The following is a 17,577-nucleotide window of genomic DNA, read 5'->3' on the forward strand; positions in this document are numbered from 1 at the left end:
CTTCAAACCTTTTTATTTTTTTTTATTGAGCTATAATTTACATACCCCAAATTCAAAATGTACATTCTATTCAGCAGTTTTTAGTGTATTCACAAGATTATGCAACCATCACCACCATCTAATTCTGGAACATTTTCGTTAGTCCAAAAGAAACTGCATACCTATTAGCAGTCACTCTGCATCCTCTGTCCCTACCCCCAGCTTCTGGCAACTACTAATATACTTTTTGTCTTAATGAATTTGCGTGTTTTGCATATTTTATATAAATGGAATCATGCAATATAGGGCCTTTTGTTTCTGGCTCTCAGGATAATATTTTTAGGGTTCATCCATTTTGTAACATGTATCAGTGCTTCATTTTCATGGCTGAATAGTAAGTATTGCATTGTACAAATATACCAAATTTTGTTAATTAATTGATGAGTTGATGGATATTTATGTTGTTTCTACTTTGTGGCTGTTGTAAATCTGCTGTGAACATTTATGTGCAAGTTTTCGTATGAACATGTGTTTTCAATTCTCTTGAGTATGTAGACTCAATTTTCACTCTTTGTTACATCCACAAAGTCACTGCAAACACTGAATTAATTAATACAGAATCATTTCTTCTAGGACAAATGCAAGATTAGATTCCTGTGAGCCTCTGGTCATATTTTCATCACATGATCAATATATAATATTGCCTTTTGTGTGATTTGGTTTAAAGACACCCTATCTAGTAAATATTGTTGATTCATTAACATTGAACCCAACATTTAACAGCACTATAACTGATGCCTGAACAAAGTTTATTTTGTATTTTCCTCTGAAAGGCACATCACAGCCTTCTTGCCTTTAGAAACACTAAAACACTAGGCAGCACTTCAGCACTATACTTGGGGGCCATTTAAGAGCAATTGAAATCACCACCAAAAAGCACAAAAAATGTAGAGGTTCAGGGTTTAGCTCAGTAGCTGAAACTTGTATAATGTGTGAGGCCCTGGGTTCCTTCCCCAGCACTGCTACGAAAACAACAACAACAAAAAGATGCAAAAAGTGAGAAAAGTGTGGTGCTAAATTGACCAGAAAAGGGGACCTTGTTTACTATATGAGAGCCAAACAAGAAAGTGTTGTGTTGTTTGACCTCCAATGGGAATATGAGCGTCTAACAACTTAAATTTTTTACTACTCTGCACATTATCTTTTAAAAATAAGTGTGAAAAAACCCAAATATTTTAGGATTACAAGTAAATTATAGGGCAAATTTGCAAAAATGAAATCTGCAAATAGTGAGGATCAACCGTACCTAGTAGTAGAATTGCAAGGTATATGCTAATTCTGTGTTAAATTTTTTTATACTCTTATTTTATTTATTTATTTTTATGTAGTGCTGAGGATAGAACCCTTGCACATGCTAGGTGAGCACTAAATAAATTTTTGAGTTTTTCACAGTGGCTACATAGCATTTTACATTAGCACCAGCAGCGTATAAGGGCTCCAGTTTCTCTATATCCTTGACAGTACTTTTTTTTTTATTTTGTTTTTGTTTTTACTTCATTATGGCCATACTTAGGGGTGTGAATTGGTAACTCATTGTGATTTTGATTTGTGTTTTCTTAAATCACTCAGGATGTTGAGCATCTTTTCATAGGCCTATTTGTCACTTGCATACCTTTGGAGAAATGCCTGTTCAAAAATTTCTCTCTTAAATTAGATTTAGTGTTGAGTTGTAGGAAGATTTTTAAAAACATATTCTGGATATTAGATACTTAAATATATGATTTGAAAATATTTTCTCCCATTCTGTGATTTTTTCCCACTTTTTTGGTAATGTTTTTTGATATAAATGTTTATTTTGATGAAGTTTTATTTTATCTCATTTTCCTTTGTGCTTTTGACGTTTTTGAAAGCGCAGTCTTTATATAATTAACTAGTCAGTGCTAAGAGAATTGTTCACACATTTTATTATTAAAGTCATGAAGAAGTTTGGTGTGGTGTGATGGCACAAACCTATAATCACTGCTATTCAGGAGGCTGAAGCAAGAGAATCACAAATTTGAGGCCAGCCTGACCTTGTTTCAAAAATAAAACTTAAAAAAAAAAAATGGCGATGTAGCTCAGTGTTAAGAGAACTTGCTTTGCATACTAGAAACCCTGGGTTTAATCCCAGTACCACAGGGGAAAAGGGAAAAAAGTCATGAAAAGTTGGATTTCATGGTTTTAATAAATTATCACTTACTTGCTAAGGGATGCCTCTTGTAAAGCATTTGTTTGTAGGTATTTATGAGGTTTTTATGTTGTGATTATAGAATCTTAAATACTGGCATCATCAGGACCATCCATTTATAAAAAGTGTGTTGGATCCATTTAACAAACTGCTGTTTTTGTTTAGGATAATTGAGGAAAAACACTTATAACTGCTTCGACTAATACTTTCCTCTTTAAAAAAGAACACTCTGGTTCTTCTTTTAAAACTATGAACTTTCTATCCCAAAAGCAGAGTCTCAAGAGCCATTTGTGAAAGAACACAAGAATCCCCGGAACTTGGAAATAAACACGGATTGGTGTTTATTTGTGTTAGTTTAAATGTAGTAGCCCTATGTGTCAGAAAACTGAATCTGTAACACTTAAGTTAGTCTAAGCAAGCAAATAATATCAGCTAATGTGGCTTTAATCTACTAAGTAACTTTAAATCCAAAAGATCAAAGGAAGTTATAACTAAAAACAGTCCTTGGTGCTATTTCCCTGTAGAAGCAGGAAAAGGCTAGAAATTACATGTCACCTTCATATCCTGGCTTGCTGACCTTGTGCTCAGATCAAGTCCCTCTGTATGCCAGCTGTTACCATTATTAAGACCTTGCCCCGAGGGGTTAAGTAGAAGAAAAACTCTCCTGTCCTATAGGCTAGCCAACACCAAAAGTTCCAGCCCCTAACATGCCTAATTCAAAGCAATCTGCATGTGCTGTCATTCAGTCTGTCCCGCCGCTCCATGGAGCTGCTCCTGCCAACTCCTCGCTTTCTGTTGTGCTCTATTCCTGCAGCCAGTTACAGCTGTGGCTACTGCAGTCATTTGCAGACCAAACGGAGCCAGAGAAGTTTCCTCTTGTAGCAGAAAGGTAGTATATTTATTCTTGCTTCAGTGTGTGTGCATTTGTTATTTTGGAAGAATTTATTTTAAAACTGAACTTAGTTTCGAGGGTTGTATTTAAAATTCCAGCTCACTGTTTTATCAATGTAAAGTTTGAACGTCATTTTAATGCATTAAAATCTTTCGAAGTTTATCTGAATTTATAGTCTAGCACAGTAAGATAAGGTCAGCTATTTCTTAAGTTTATTAAAATGTGGTGCTTGCTTTAGAAAGTTGGAAGTAAACCTAAGATTTCAAGTACTATGTGTTTCATATTTTGAGATTCTTGTTTAATAACCACAATCTAAATCAGAAAATTTTGCAAATATATGTTTCTATGATGACCAGTTGATAGAAAAAAAATAGCTTTAATCACTTTGTGAATTGAATATTTTAAGAAAGTAGCAATTTAGTATCTTCCAACCTATAAAGAGAGAAGTTTGGTGAAGATACCTACTTACTTGGGAGCTAAGTTTCAACAGCAGGTTTAATTCTTATCAGTGTTCATTTCAAACACAGCTTGGTGCACACCCTCATGCTGTATTTGAGTTGATTAAATGTTTCTTGCATTGCATGCATTTTACTTGATAATAGCCACATCATGATTGGATTTACCACTTACACTGCAAGTTGGAATGTAGTTGCTATATTGACTTTTGTTTAAAATGAGAATGGATACATTTATATGTTACTGGTAGAACAATTTAAAGGACTTCAACTTGCAAAATGTTTTATATTTGCTTGTGAAATGTGAATTTAAAAACGTAAACAGAAAAATTCACTGAAAATCAAAGTATTTCATCCTGATTACTGATTAACCAGAAATGCCTTTCCTAATAACGAGAAATAATGACCATGCTTTACAATTTGCTAAAAATTTAACAAGTAAATGTTCCTGTTGAAAGAAGAATGAACTATGCTCTTTTTGCCCATAAGAGGATTATTGTACATCATAGTATTTATAATTAAGAAGACTCCAGGGCTCTTTGATGGCTGGGAAATGACTAAACTAGGTAAATAAGCTCTAAACTAATGAATGTTACACTAGTGGGCAGAGGTTTACTATTTCCCATGGTTCAAGTGTCTCCTGACATACTTCTGCCTTTTAAAATGTTAAAAACAGTCTTTTGCATGATATTTTTTAGTTTTTAGTTTTCGCATCTCTGGTAGACTATCCTAGAATGTTTTCATTGCCAAAATATTGAATCTTGTAATATTTTATGGATTATACTTCATATGGAACTTTTTGCTTTAATATAGAAAAATAAGGGCAGAATATTTTTATGTATCTTCCACGCTTCATATAACTTACATCATAGACCTGAATTTCAGAGTTGTGAACATGAATTATTTGCATTGATTATGAAAACTATGTTTAAATATCTGAACTGATTGACCTACAAAGCAGTTTAGAAAATATATGTTAACCTTGCCTCAGTCTAAAAGATAATTTGTCTTATGAAATTGATTCATCCAACATTTAGCTTTAATCCCACCTGTGTTTGTCACTTATATTGAACCAATTGAGCAACTCTTGGGAAATCTCCTTTCAGTGTTTATTACTATGCCCCAGTTCTTTACCTTCCACCTAACTGCTTTGAGTTCTGGGATTGGATCTGAGCATTCTCACTGCATGATTCTTTATATTGTGGATGATGTGATGGACAACCTTCACCTACAGAAGATAAGAACATTTTCCAAATTTTTTTTAAATGTAGTTCCTGATCATATCCTAACATGAAATAAAACTGAATTGTTTAGGATCAAGACACATGAACAGTTTAGCCTATCAGCTTTTGGTGGGGGGGGGGGGGAACCACCAAAAAACAAATAAGCAAAGAAAAAAATGTACATATAAAACAAAGCAACTGAAGGCTAAAAAAGCTACCCTTGGTGAATAGAGTGGCTCTTTGTTCTCTCCATCGTTCTCTTATTTTAATCACTGTTATATAGACTCACATTTAGATATTAAGAAAACTATTCACAAGAAACATAGTAGGTGCTTCTTATGAGATTGCTAAATGTTTACCTACTTAACTGAAAAGTATGACTTAATTACCTTTGTAAGCAAACAAGAATCCCATATCAACAGTTCATGCAATTATAATTCATCTGAAACATCCAAGAAAGCATACAGCACAATTCACAGACATTTGTAGTGATTATTTAAGTAAGGGATAGGAAAAGATTTGTGAAAATGCATCCAGGCTTTTACTAAAAAGTTAATTTATTGGTTCAATTCAAGTAAGAAACAAATCTTGACAAATTTGATGTTTTTCTAAGCTTAAAACAAATCCGAGTCCTTCAAATAAAAGGATGTTTTTAGTTGTGTTTCATGCGAATACCTTAAGTGATGTTGCCTAAGTTGCTCTGTAGACTAAAGGATACCCTTGAGACATTATTTGCTGGACTCTGCAGGGAAGAACCCATTCGGGAAGCTGCTCTAGGAGATTTGATTTGCTACTTCTCAAACTTCACAAAACAGCAGGGAGTGAGGCCTGGTATCAGATACTTAACATTTGTGGGAAAAGTTTAGATAATTCTAAGTGTAGTATTAAAACAAAACACATTACCATCTAAATCAAACAACTTTTAAGAGCTTTTTTGTGATTGATCTCAGTTTTGGGCTTTATGAAAGACATTTTTGAAATTCTCTCACATTCTTTATCTTCACAATATGTGGGAGGAAAATGTTCTTGGTTTGATTTACCTCAGTGATGGTTTTTTCCTTTGAGCTGCTAAATTTTGAGGTTTTTAGATGTGTGAAGTATTAAACATCATGGTGTCTTTAGATATGCTTGTGATCTGTTTCACAAAATTAGTTAAGCTCAGAAATATGATCCTTTTTCTACCGGGAAGAGAGGTATATAGTGATACAGATAAATTGCTCACTTGTAAAACTGCCCGTTTTGTGATTTTAGTAAGGGTAAACTGGATTGAGATGAAATCTTATGACCTAAAGACAGATTGACATCTTGATGGTCTTGTTAACTACCAAAACATCTTGGAATTCTTCTTTGTCAGGGATGTGAAGCTAGAGAATAGACTTGTCATCTGAAGACTGTCTTACCTTAGTATTAAAAGTTTAAAATGTAACCAGAAATCTTTTTCCCGCTTCCTGACATGAAACTTGAGGGAGTGTGCTCTTCTATTAGAGGAGCTTGAGGCTTCATTTTAAAAACTGACCAGAGGTTAGGGACATACTTTTGCTTGAGTGATAAACAAACTCATTAATCAAATTAACTATTTCCTAAACATTGGAAAGATCTGCAAGAAATTGAGGTTATGTGGCAGCTTATGTCACATTATTCCATGTGAATTCTGCACAGCTATCTTGCTTACGAAGCCTTTTCCCTTACTACATCCTTGCCCTTACCCTTCCAACATAAGAAGTAGGTTAACCAAGAAAACAACTGGAGATAGCTTCAGTACTATAAACCACATGTAACATGGAATACCAAATCCAAAGTTTTTAAAATAGGCAGCAGTATTTTGCATTTCAAGCAATATTGTCTGAATGCTGACTATTTTGAGTGAGTTATAAATTGATGAGGATTAATTTATATAAAGTATAAATCAGTGATTCTCAGCCTTGGCTGCATATTAGAGTCATCTAGGGATCTGTTTAATGAAATTAGTTAAACTCAGAAAAATTCTTAAAAAATACTTATGTCCAAATCACTACAATATGAATTAAGTAAGAACATCTGGCTAGGGCCCTGTGTCTGTAAAACTTAATATACATATGTATATTTTTATACATTATAAAACTATAATTTTATATAATACATATCACAATATAGAATATAATATTGTATATAATACATAAAATATATATGTAAAGATATATAATCTACATCCAAAGTGATTCTAATGTGCAGCTAGGGTTGAGACTGATGTAATAAATCTGAGATTTTGTGAATATTTGTTGTATTTATTACATTCCCTTAAAGACTAGTAGCAGGTTCTAGATAAATTTCTTGGTTGGTTCTTGAGTAGATGATTACTTATAGAATTCTTCTATAAGTAATTTTTCTAGAATTTTTTAAATGACCATAGTTTGACATTTCTGAGTATAGACAGCTTTAGTTTTACTTTATGTATTCTTGGTTATACAAATTGGTATCATTCTCCAGACATTGGATTCAAAAATAATTAATGCAGCTAAATAGAATTTAAATTCATCTGAAATACAAACTCAGATATTCCCCACCCCTCTCATTGATGCTTATGGATACAACACTAGTGTGGGGAGAATTGAATGATAATTTCTGTAGATGAACTTGGGAAAGGAATCTCTGAGAATTGCTCTAATTGCAGTGCTCTTGAAATACCTATTTAGGAAGTTAAGTGTTTATGCTAAATATATATTTTATTGACATCATTTATTCCAGATTGGAAAAGACAGACTTTCTATTAGACCTATATGTAACTTCCCACAGGGAACTAGTAGAAAAAAGTACATTAGACATAAAACAAACAGAAACATGAAATTGATATTTCTATAGCCCTAAAATTCTTTATATTTAGCACATGTATAAATTTCTGCTTTGATAACCCAACTAATTCAATGTTTTCATATTTGCTATTCTACATGTGTTATAATATCTTTCTAAGGTTATTTTACTTTTATAACTTTTGTTGAAATATGGGTTAGAGATTTTGACTAGCAATTTAATTTTTCTTCTGTATCATTAAGCTGTTTGTAAATTCCAGGAACAGTTTTTTTTTTCATAAAAAGTGAAACATGTAACATTTGCAGTTTATTCTCTTTGATGCCTTTATCATTTTATATATATGATATATAAAAATATATATAAATATATATATATACCATGTATATAATCATATTTTTCAAAATTATAGAAAAGTATATTTAATTTTCAAAGGTGGTGCTTGTTATTACAAATTGAGACTATCTGATTATAAAGAATTAGGATCCTTCACTTTCAGAATTCCTAGAGCTTGGTGTGGGGAAAAGCATACTTGTATTCTTAAGAAATGTAGGGTTAGTGGTTTGGATCTCCAAAATCATAATGTTCTTTCTTTGGAAAGTGGCCTCTAATTTGTTGCAACTTATGCTTATGGGGGATAATAGTATAATATTTTATTTTTGAATAGTTCTTTTCAATGTACAAAATGTTTATAAATGATTAGGTAAAGATATTTATGAGTGTTCTTACTGAAAGAGAATTTAATGGTAAAAAGTTCATGAACTCAAAGAAAAATAAAATTTAATTTGTCTCAGAAGGGAAGAAGATTATATTTCCCTACTTAAAACCATCCTGTTTCTTTGATTAAAGATAAATATTTTTCTGTCAGGTCTGTAGATTATATTATTTTGAAAAGTTCAGATACTTCATGACAACAGTGATCAATCCATTGCCTTGCTTTGTCAAGTTTGCATAACAATACATGGATGAGTAGCACCTCCTTAAATTAATGAAAGATGTCTCTGATACTCTTGACTGTGGAATTGTAACTTTTTAAAACTATCCTGGGAAATACTGAATTCAGAGGCTATTTTTCACATGGGCCTCAGGCAGAGTTTTATATCAGTAGTCTCTAGTGATCCTATAAACACCAGTTGAACTTGGCTTTACCCTGAGGTAATACCATCTTGAGGTAGTGGAAAAGCTTACCTTTAGAAAAGTAAAGCCGGCCTGGGATTGAATCCCAATCACGTGATTTGGATAAATTACTTTAATATTTTTGACCCTCAGTCTTCTCTGTAATGGGTTCAATGGGATCTTCAGAGAGGGATTGAGAGGAAAGTGCTTGACATAGTGAGATGATAGAAAACATTTTTAATAGCATTTTGTGGGAGAAAATATTCCTAGAGACAAAACCTGGCTGATGTCCTTCTGTCATCCAGCTTTAATAGCCCCATTGCAGAAAATGCCTAATGTATATGCCTTTGTCAGTTTTTCTTGTCATTTAGAGAAACTATTTCACTAGTTATAGCCCTAAATTTAATAGGGTTCTGGTGATCGGAAGTGGGACCATCATTTTGGGATAAACATCAAGCAGTTTTAGAGGAACCCTTTCAGATAAAAACAGAATTGGTAAATAGTGATAGGTACTTCCCAAATTGCCTTTATACCCCTTTTGTATACCCATCTTCTTATATTTAATACCATGTAAGAAGAAACAAAATGTGTCTCACCCAGTTACCTGGGCAAAGTGCTTCAGTCCGTTTACATTGATTACACTAAAGATTAAAATTCTATCAACTCTAATTTTCATGCACAAACCAGTGTGGGAATCATGAGATAAATCGAAAATAAATTTGATTATCAATTAGAAGTTCTGTTAAAGGTTGTTACTTTTCTCTGCCCTAATTAGAAAAATTGACCTTTATCTCTCGGCAACTGTTATTATTTCTCTACTTGTTTTGTTCTTGCTACTTTAATTATGCATTATCTTGTCACTAGTTAGGCCCAATTCTTTTGTAGCCTCCCCACCTAGTTTGTTGTTTTGCTTTGATATGAAAAGTGTGTGCCAGGGACAACAGCACAGGCATGTTGTTGGAGGCTTGTGTTCCTACTCCAGGTGGAAGCATCAGAATCTGCTTTTATCTTAATTCCCAGGTTAACTTTATGTTTGGAATTCCTGGGTTAGTGCTTTGTATTTTCATCTAGTGAAACACTGTTATATGTAGCTTTCTTCTGGAAAAAATTGTTGGCTATATAGCATAGAGTCTTCTTGGTGACCCATTCTTGCCTTTTATTCTTAAATGTATTGCTATGAATCTGGTGAAGCAAAGTATTACTGTAAAATACATCATCTGAGCTTACCAAAAGTAGCTTAACAGAAAACTCTCAGCCTTGGCATCAGGATTCCTGGCCTCACCATATGCTATCAGTGTAACTTTGGGCACCTTACTTAGAGTCTCCGTGTCAAGTTCTCTTTTGCAAAATGAAGTGGCAATGCCTGCCACATCTGTTTTTCTGAGGGCTATTAAGAGGATCAACTCAAGTGAGATCATGTGTGTGAAAGTGCTTTGGCACTACCAAAGAGGTGTACTATTGTAGCTGTTGATGGGGAGGAAGATGTTGTTCCTTCAGGCTATGTAGGCCCTATGTTTGTTAAGGATAGTGATGGCTTTGCTAAGTGGTTACTGTGGTAATTGGAACAGGTCTGCGTATTCTCTTCAGCGGTACATTTAGATTTTAACTTAGCAGTTTTCTGGCCAGGCTAGCAGTTCTGATTTTCAGTTCCAAGTAGCTGATGTGAGTTATTTTTTTTTAAATGGGATTTAGATGATTTGTATTCTGGGAGCTACCTAAATAGTCTGATTGCATTCTTTGGATAAATTATAATTATATTTTATTACCATATGTAGTATATCTATGTTCATGAATAAAATTTACAAATACAAGCAGATCCCGTTATCATTTTATAACATTTTAATGACATGCTCTTTTTTGTCTTTGAAGTATGATGATTTTGTATATATTATAGGTTCATACTTTTTGAGTTCCAGACAAATGTAGGATGTAATTCTAATCACATGAACTCTGGTGACTCTACACACACACACACACACACACACACACGCACACACACACCCACACTCACTCACTCTGGATCCATACCACGTAGGTTGTTCTACATCTAAGTTTTATTTGCACATAATGATGTTTTTTGGACTTCCTTCCAAATATTATATCCTTATCTAACCCACTTTTTTATTGGGCAGAATACATAAGTTAGAGTTAGGCAGAAATTGTCTCCTGTTGCTGATAAGTTCAATTGTTTCTTGTTTTCACTGTTACTATGCTACAGTCAACCTCCTGATGCATACATACATCGAACACATTGTACAAGTATATCCAAAGGATAAATCTCTAGTTAAATTGTGGGTCAAAGGATAAAAGCTTCTTAAATTTTGATAAGTAGTATCCCTGTCACTCTCTTACAAGGTTACACCAATTGGCATTTCTAACAAATTTAATTCTAAGAAGAAACCAAGACTTAGAGACAGTTTAAGTAACTTGACCCAGGTTCTCAAAGTTGGTGACTTGTAGAGTCAACTTTCAAACTCAGACCTACCCATGCTGTCTCTTCTCAGCCATGAATATTTCAGTTGCCATTTTAAAGCATAATTTTGGCTTTAAAACTAGGAAGCATCATTCCATGTCTTTTTATATGCTCATAACTCAAATAAATAAAAGAAGCAGGGTGCAGTGGTGCATGCCTATAATCCTAGCAGCTCAGGAGGCTGAGACAAGAGGATTGCAAGTTCAAAGCCAGTCTCAGCAACTTAGTGAGACTCTGTCTCAAAATAAAAAATTAAAAGGATTGGGGGTGTTTCTCAGTGGATAGGCACTCCTTGGTTCAATCCCTAGTACCAAAAAAAATTTTTTTAAATGTAATAAAAGATGCTTCTTGCCAAAGACCAGATAGCCTCCAAACTGCTAAATCATTCAACATAAAAATGCTACCTGAAAAGGAATAATGATTATGAGTGAGATTAGTAGCTTTGGGTATAATTATATTGGTACATGATATTCATGGACAGCAGAAAGTACACCAAAATATGGTTTCCATCCCACCTTGAGCCAGTGACGCAATAAAGCTTTCCTTTGGCATCCCCTGTGTGTTATGGCCCAAGGGAGAACAGGTGGTTTCATCATAGTTGCCTTGGAAAGTTTTTCATTTTGTTTGACCCAGAACTCATTTCAAAATTCCACCAAAAATACAATCATTAATGCATTTGTAATCACATACCATAATATTTATTACAAGTGTTTGACATAAGTAAAGGGTATTAGCATTTTCTTTCAGGACTTCCTTTTTCCATTTCTTTTTATTATGTGTTTTTTTCTTATATCTTGTCTGCTTTACTGTTAGTTCCGTTCATCCTAAGCTTAGACCACATTTTTTTCTCATTTGTCTCAGTTCTAAAGAAAAAAAAGTGTTTCTCTGTGTGAACCACAGGGTCAGCTCTTAACTTCAGATTGAAACTGAACCCCTACACAAATACACACACTGATAAGTCAGAGACATTTCTTAACTTTCTGTTTTTGCATCTGTGTGTGTGTGAGTGAATGTGTTTCCTTACTTATGAAATTATATTGGTTTTTCCCATTTTATGATTAAAGAAACTGAATCAGAGAAAGCTGTGTTTCTTGCTTCAAACACAAGCCAAAATCAGAGTTCAGATTATTCTTTATTATCCACTAGTTCCTGCTTCATTACAAGAAATATCCCACTTATAAAATAGGTTGGGCTCAAGAAGTTTGTTTGTAAGTCAGTTATTTGGTACTTGATCTGCATTTTGCCATGGTGGAAAAAAAAATGTTTTAAATGGTATTAAGTCCCTCAGCTAGCCTACAAGAATCTATTTAACTCTTGTGTAACTACAAAATGTGTATTTGCACTAAAACTAAAAAAGAATGGTAGTTATGATTCTGCTTAAAAAGAAAAAGGGAAATTATTTTCCTTAGGGATGCATAGACTTAATTAGAAGGTAGAGAAACGGGTGAAAATAGTGGAGAGTTTAGGAGAGATTTCAAGGTACTTCTAAGGGTATTAGAAGTTGATAGCACTGTCCCAGTTTTTCCTTTAGAACTTTAAAGATGTTTGTTGTTGTTAGATGCTTCTTACTAACATAACTCACCCAACAATTGTGATTAGAATCAATGGGATTGACTGAATTAAATTAAAAAAAAAATAGATGATCTGAGATGGTGTATTAGCCAACCTGAGATGGTGAAAAATAAACTGGCAAACCAGTACTTCTTCCTTCTATCCTGATAGAAAAGGCAGGAGTTTTTTGTATTTTTTTTTTTCTTTTAGCCCAGCAGGTCCCATCAGTGGGGCTAGCTTGGCTGAGGTCTAGAGGCAGCTTTGGAGCACAGGTTGCAGGTGGAGGCTGGAGAATACTATGCTTTCAGTAGTTTCTGTGTGTGAAGTGTTTGTACCATGGCAGTTTCTAATTCTGGACAATCATTTCATTGATCTCATCTAGCCATTGCTTCCTACATTGTCTATCATAAAATAAACATTTTAAATTTCAGTTAACTTTTTAAAGAGGCCAGCCTTCTCTAAATGTCCTTTAATTTATATATATATATATATATATATAATATAGTTTTGCTTTGTTTTGTTTTGTTTTGTTTTCAGAGGATCAGCATGTAGCTCATCCTTTTAACAGCAAAAGGGAGGATATGTTCTTCAGTAAACAGAAGCTTAAGTGAGGGGCACATTTGGAAAGTGAATGAAGAATGATTACTTTGTGCCTCCTGGGCCAGATTAGTGTTCTTATTGGACACTATGCCTACTCTTCTCTCCAGCAAGTTGCACAATTCATTTAATTACTTTTGCTTTGTGTTGGACATATTAATTGAGTATTTTATACTGGTTATGTGTACCCAAGAGTGATTTTATGAAGGTTAAAGCAACTTTATATACTGCAATTCAGAATTCCACTAGGTGGTCATTATAAGAGGAAGTTTGGGGATTGGTAGGGAAAAGTAATTGTAATTAGGTAAGTAACAACTAATTGATTTTTAAAAATACTTTAAAATGTTTTTGTCTTTCTACTGAAATGATATTTAGGAAAATTTCTAATCCATACCTTAATTCCTGTATTTTTTATTATGTGATGCTTATTTAATTGAATGTGTGTGTGTTTTATCTGAAAGGTAAATAAACTAATAATGCTAAATTCTCATCCCAATACAATGATACCTCCTGGGTGCCAGTATTTAAAGTTTTTTGTATTCTTCTCGTATACTCTGCTCCAAAATACTCTAGTTGAGTAGTTGACACAGTAGGTAAAAATGTGCATTAGACTCCTCTTCATAGGTTTTTTGGTTTGGTTGCCATGTATTTAGACCAAAATTGGCTATCTGTGTTTATTTGTTTTTAATATTTATTTTTTAGTTGTAGGTGGACACAATACCTTTTTTTTTTTTTAATGTGGTACTGAGGATCGAACCCAGGGCCTTGCATGCACTAGGCGAGCACTCTACCACTGAGCCACAATACCAGCCCCTGTGTTTCTTATCAGAGGTGTGGAGAGACTGGAGAAAGATTTCTTCAAAATCTGTTTTGTCTGCTTAGAAGTAGTGAGCCAAAGGTTAGTGAGCCCAAAGTATGTACCCAAAGTACCGTGCCCAAAGGGTTCGTGAACCAAAGTATGGTTTTCTTTTTTTCTTGTTGGCTTTCATGTATAGGTTAAGTAGACCAGTGGCATTTAATGACCTGTTTTTCTTACTGTGAATTTGCAGATTTTGTTTTTATGTTTCTTAGAGGAGGTGGGGTGAACTAGCAGAGAAGAAGGAGTTTGTCTGTTTTTGTCCTTGTTTGTTGACTAGACAAGCATCCTACTAGTAATTTGAACATGTAAGGGTTTTCCTTTATATTGAATGCCTGAAGCCTTTGGTGAAAGGAAAAAAAAATGTAAGGAAAAAACTTTCATCTGAGGCAGATCTTACAGTAGTATTGTCACAGAAGAAACTAAAGGAGTCCTGGAGAGGGAAACCTCAACTCAGAATGAGTTGGGTCCTGGACAAACATCACAAAAATGAATTAAAGGACATTAGTTAGAGGCACAGAGATTTATTTAGGAAAACAAAGAATACATGTTTGAGGGAAAATGTGGCCCATCTCCAGAGTGAGAGATGCTCTTGGGGTCTGAGATTCTTTTTTTAAAATGAAACTTGGTGAGGGATGGGAATGGGAAGGTTTGTGAGGATGACATCAGTCTGGTGAACACAGGATGGTTTAGGTCGGTCTGGTCATGTCCAGGCTCCTTAGGTTGGTATGGTCTCCATTATCTGATCAGTAGATAACTGGAAAGTACCCTAGATTATAGGTTTCTTAAAATATCATATGTCTCTTTGTTTAATCTATTTATTGCATGGGTGAATTTTGATTACACTGAGTGATTTTTGGAAGTGAATGAATTTATGGTAACTCTATGATTTATGTATTTCCCAGAAATGTGGGAGTGACAGGCCTGGGAGAAGAACTAATTTGGGGAGTAACAGGCCTGGAAAGGCATGTGAAACTTCAGTTTAAAATTACACTTCCTTGTTCTTCCTTTTGTCTCCATTCTACCTATCTTTTTATTTCTTCTATCCTACCTCAGTATCATTTTTCTCATGTATGAGCAATGTTACCTATTATGTATAAGAAAACATATTAATACATTTATGGACAACTATGTAATATGGTTAAATTTTTAGCATTATAGTCATTGATGGAAAAAGAAGGAGAAAACTTGTGCATCTTGTATTTTGATTGTAAGAATTCTTAGCTAATTTTCATTTTCTTTTGTTTATTCTTATTCTTTGACTTAAGTAATTTGGAAGAAAAGTCTTATGGTTTTGGGGCTTTTCTAAAGCATAAAACATTTGAAGATTATTCACATTGTTTTAACCTGTTCAACTGATGCCTTCAGGTCCTTCATTTTGCCCATCACTCTTCAGTCAGAACACCTAAGCATCCCTAAATATTCTAATTTCTTTTTTTTTTAATCTTGTGACCTGAATGCATAATCTTTTTTTATTTGTTATTTTTAGTTATACATGACAGTAGAATGTATTTTGACATATTATACATATACAATATGTATATGTATAATATGTCATATTAATGAATAAGAGTACAACTTCTTATTCTTCTGGTTGTACATGATGTGGAATTACGTTGGTTGTGTATTTATATGTGAACATAGGAAAGTTATGTCCAATTCATTCTACTATCTTTCCTATCCCCATTCACCGTCCCTTCCCTTCATTTTCCTTTTCCTAATCCAAAGTACTTCTATTTTTACACTCCCCTTTATTGTGAGTTAGTCTAAATATTCTAATTCTTAACACATTCTTGCATGTCTAAAATGAGAAGAGAAGAAAGGCACTGGGGGGAGAGGTGAGGTGGCAGATAGGTGGGGATAGGAGAGTGTTCTTTTTTTCTAATTTTTTTTATTAGTTGCTCAAAACATCACAATGACATATCATACATTTGATTCAAATGGGGTATGAATTCTTATTTTTCCACGTGTACAGATTGCAGTATCACATTGGTTATACAGCCACATGGAGAGTGTTCTTAAAATGCACCAGTATCTGGAGGAAAGAACAGTGCCTGAGTGTTGGCTGGTTCCATTGCAGATGCTGCTGGGTTTCTACCATGGTGGAACAACTTACTGCAAAAACCCTTGTGTTCAAAAAGCTCTTTTTAGATATCTTTCTTTTCTTTTTTATGTATTTGCTGACCTGCTTATAACTAGATGATTTTCTATAGTTTTCTTTCATAGGGTCAAGAAATCAGAGCATGGCTATGAGCAATGGAAACAACGATTTTGTGGTTCTGAGCAATGGCAGCATCACAACCAGTGCTACCAATCCTGGTCCCTTCACCCCCTGCGATGGAGACCATGCAGCCCAGCAGCTCACACCCAAAGAAGCAGCAAGAACAAAAGTGAGTCCAAATGGATGCCTGCAACTTAATGGCACAGTTAAATCATCCTTTCTGCCTTTAGACAACCAAAGAACACCTCAGATGTTATCCCAATGCTGCCATCCTTGCCCATATCATCACCCTTTGACCAGCCATAACAGTCACCAAGAGTGCCATCCCGAGGCTGGCCCTGCAGCACCCTCTGCTTTGGCCTCCTGTTGCATGCAGCCACACTCAGAGTATTCTGCATCTCTGTGTCCAAACCATTCACCTGTGTATCAGGCCGCGTGCTGTCTTCAGCCCTCGCCATCCTTCTGCCTGCATCATCCGTGGCCTGACCATTTTCAGCATCAGCCTGTGCAGCAGCACATAGCCAACATCAGGTGAGTCTTTGAAAGTTTTGCTTGCCTTTAGCATTCAACTGATTCCATCTGGATGTGACTGCTTATATTTATTTCCCCAAAAGGAGGAGAGGAAAATGTGTTGGGAAACAAAACTAATAATAATGCTTATTTTATGGATTGTGTGAAGCCTACTAAAATGCAAATGAAATAATATATCTTATCCATTGGCTTCTTGGTCCATTAAATTCTTCCTTCCTTTTTCCATGTCTACAACCTGGCTATACCTGAGTTACAAAGTTCAGTAAGATGTTTTATTGTTAACAGTTCACACAGAGAAATGCACAGATCTTTAAATATGCAGTTTGATCAGTTTCAGCAAATGTGTACACTAGTATAATCCATATCTTAGCCTGGTGTAGCTAGCATATTTCTGTCCCTCTCTCAGTCATTCCCTGCCCCAGACATCATCTCTGCTCTGAGTTCTGTTACCACTGATTTGTTTTGTCAGCTCCTAGAACTTCATACAAAGTCATATGCAGCATTTATTCTTTTGTTTTGGGCAATTTTTGCTCAGCATAAAGTTTTTGAAATTGATCTATTTCTGTGTGTATTAATTTTTCTTTTTCTTAGTGAGTAGTAATCCGCTTGTTGCATGTAGCAAATTCTCTTATAACTAAAGAGTCATATACAGAAAGAGATTAAGTGATAAAT

At 34.4% G+C, this 17,577-nt stretch overlaps 1 protein-coding gene across 11 annotated transcripts in view; it reads left to right on the forward strand.

Annotated features, from left to right (window-relative positions):
- The window catches only part of Disp1 (dispatched RND transporter family member 1), a 207,080-nt gene that overhangs the window by 140,001 nt on the left and 49,502 nt on the right, over positions 1–17,577 (forward strand). For 4 of the 11 annotated variants that reach the window (XM_058571672.1, XM_046418962.2, XM_046418964.2 and 1 more), the window contains one exon: positions 16,367–16,905. In XM_058571672.1, coding sequence (XP_058427655.1) covers positions 16,397–16,905 — 509 coding nt within the window. In that variant the 5' untranslated portion in view covers positions 16,367–16,396. Of the gene's footprint in view, positions 1–1,876; positions 3,096–16,366; positions 16,906–17,577 lie in introns of those variants that run through there. The other 7 variants (XM_046418952.2, XM_058571680.1, XM_046418957.2 and 4 more) reach the window with 5 other exon arrangements.

Source organism: Marmota monax, unplaced genomic scaffold (assembly GCF_021218885.2).
Source record: "Marmota monax isolate L192 unplaced genomic scaffold, Marmota_monax_Labrador192_F-V1.1 WCK01_AAM20220418_F8-fsc00153, whole genome shotgun sequence".
Lineage (NCBI taxonomy): Eukaryota > Metazoa > Chordata > Mammalia > Rodentia > Sciuridae > Marmota > Marmota monax.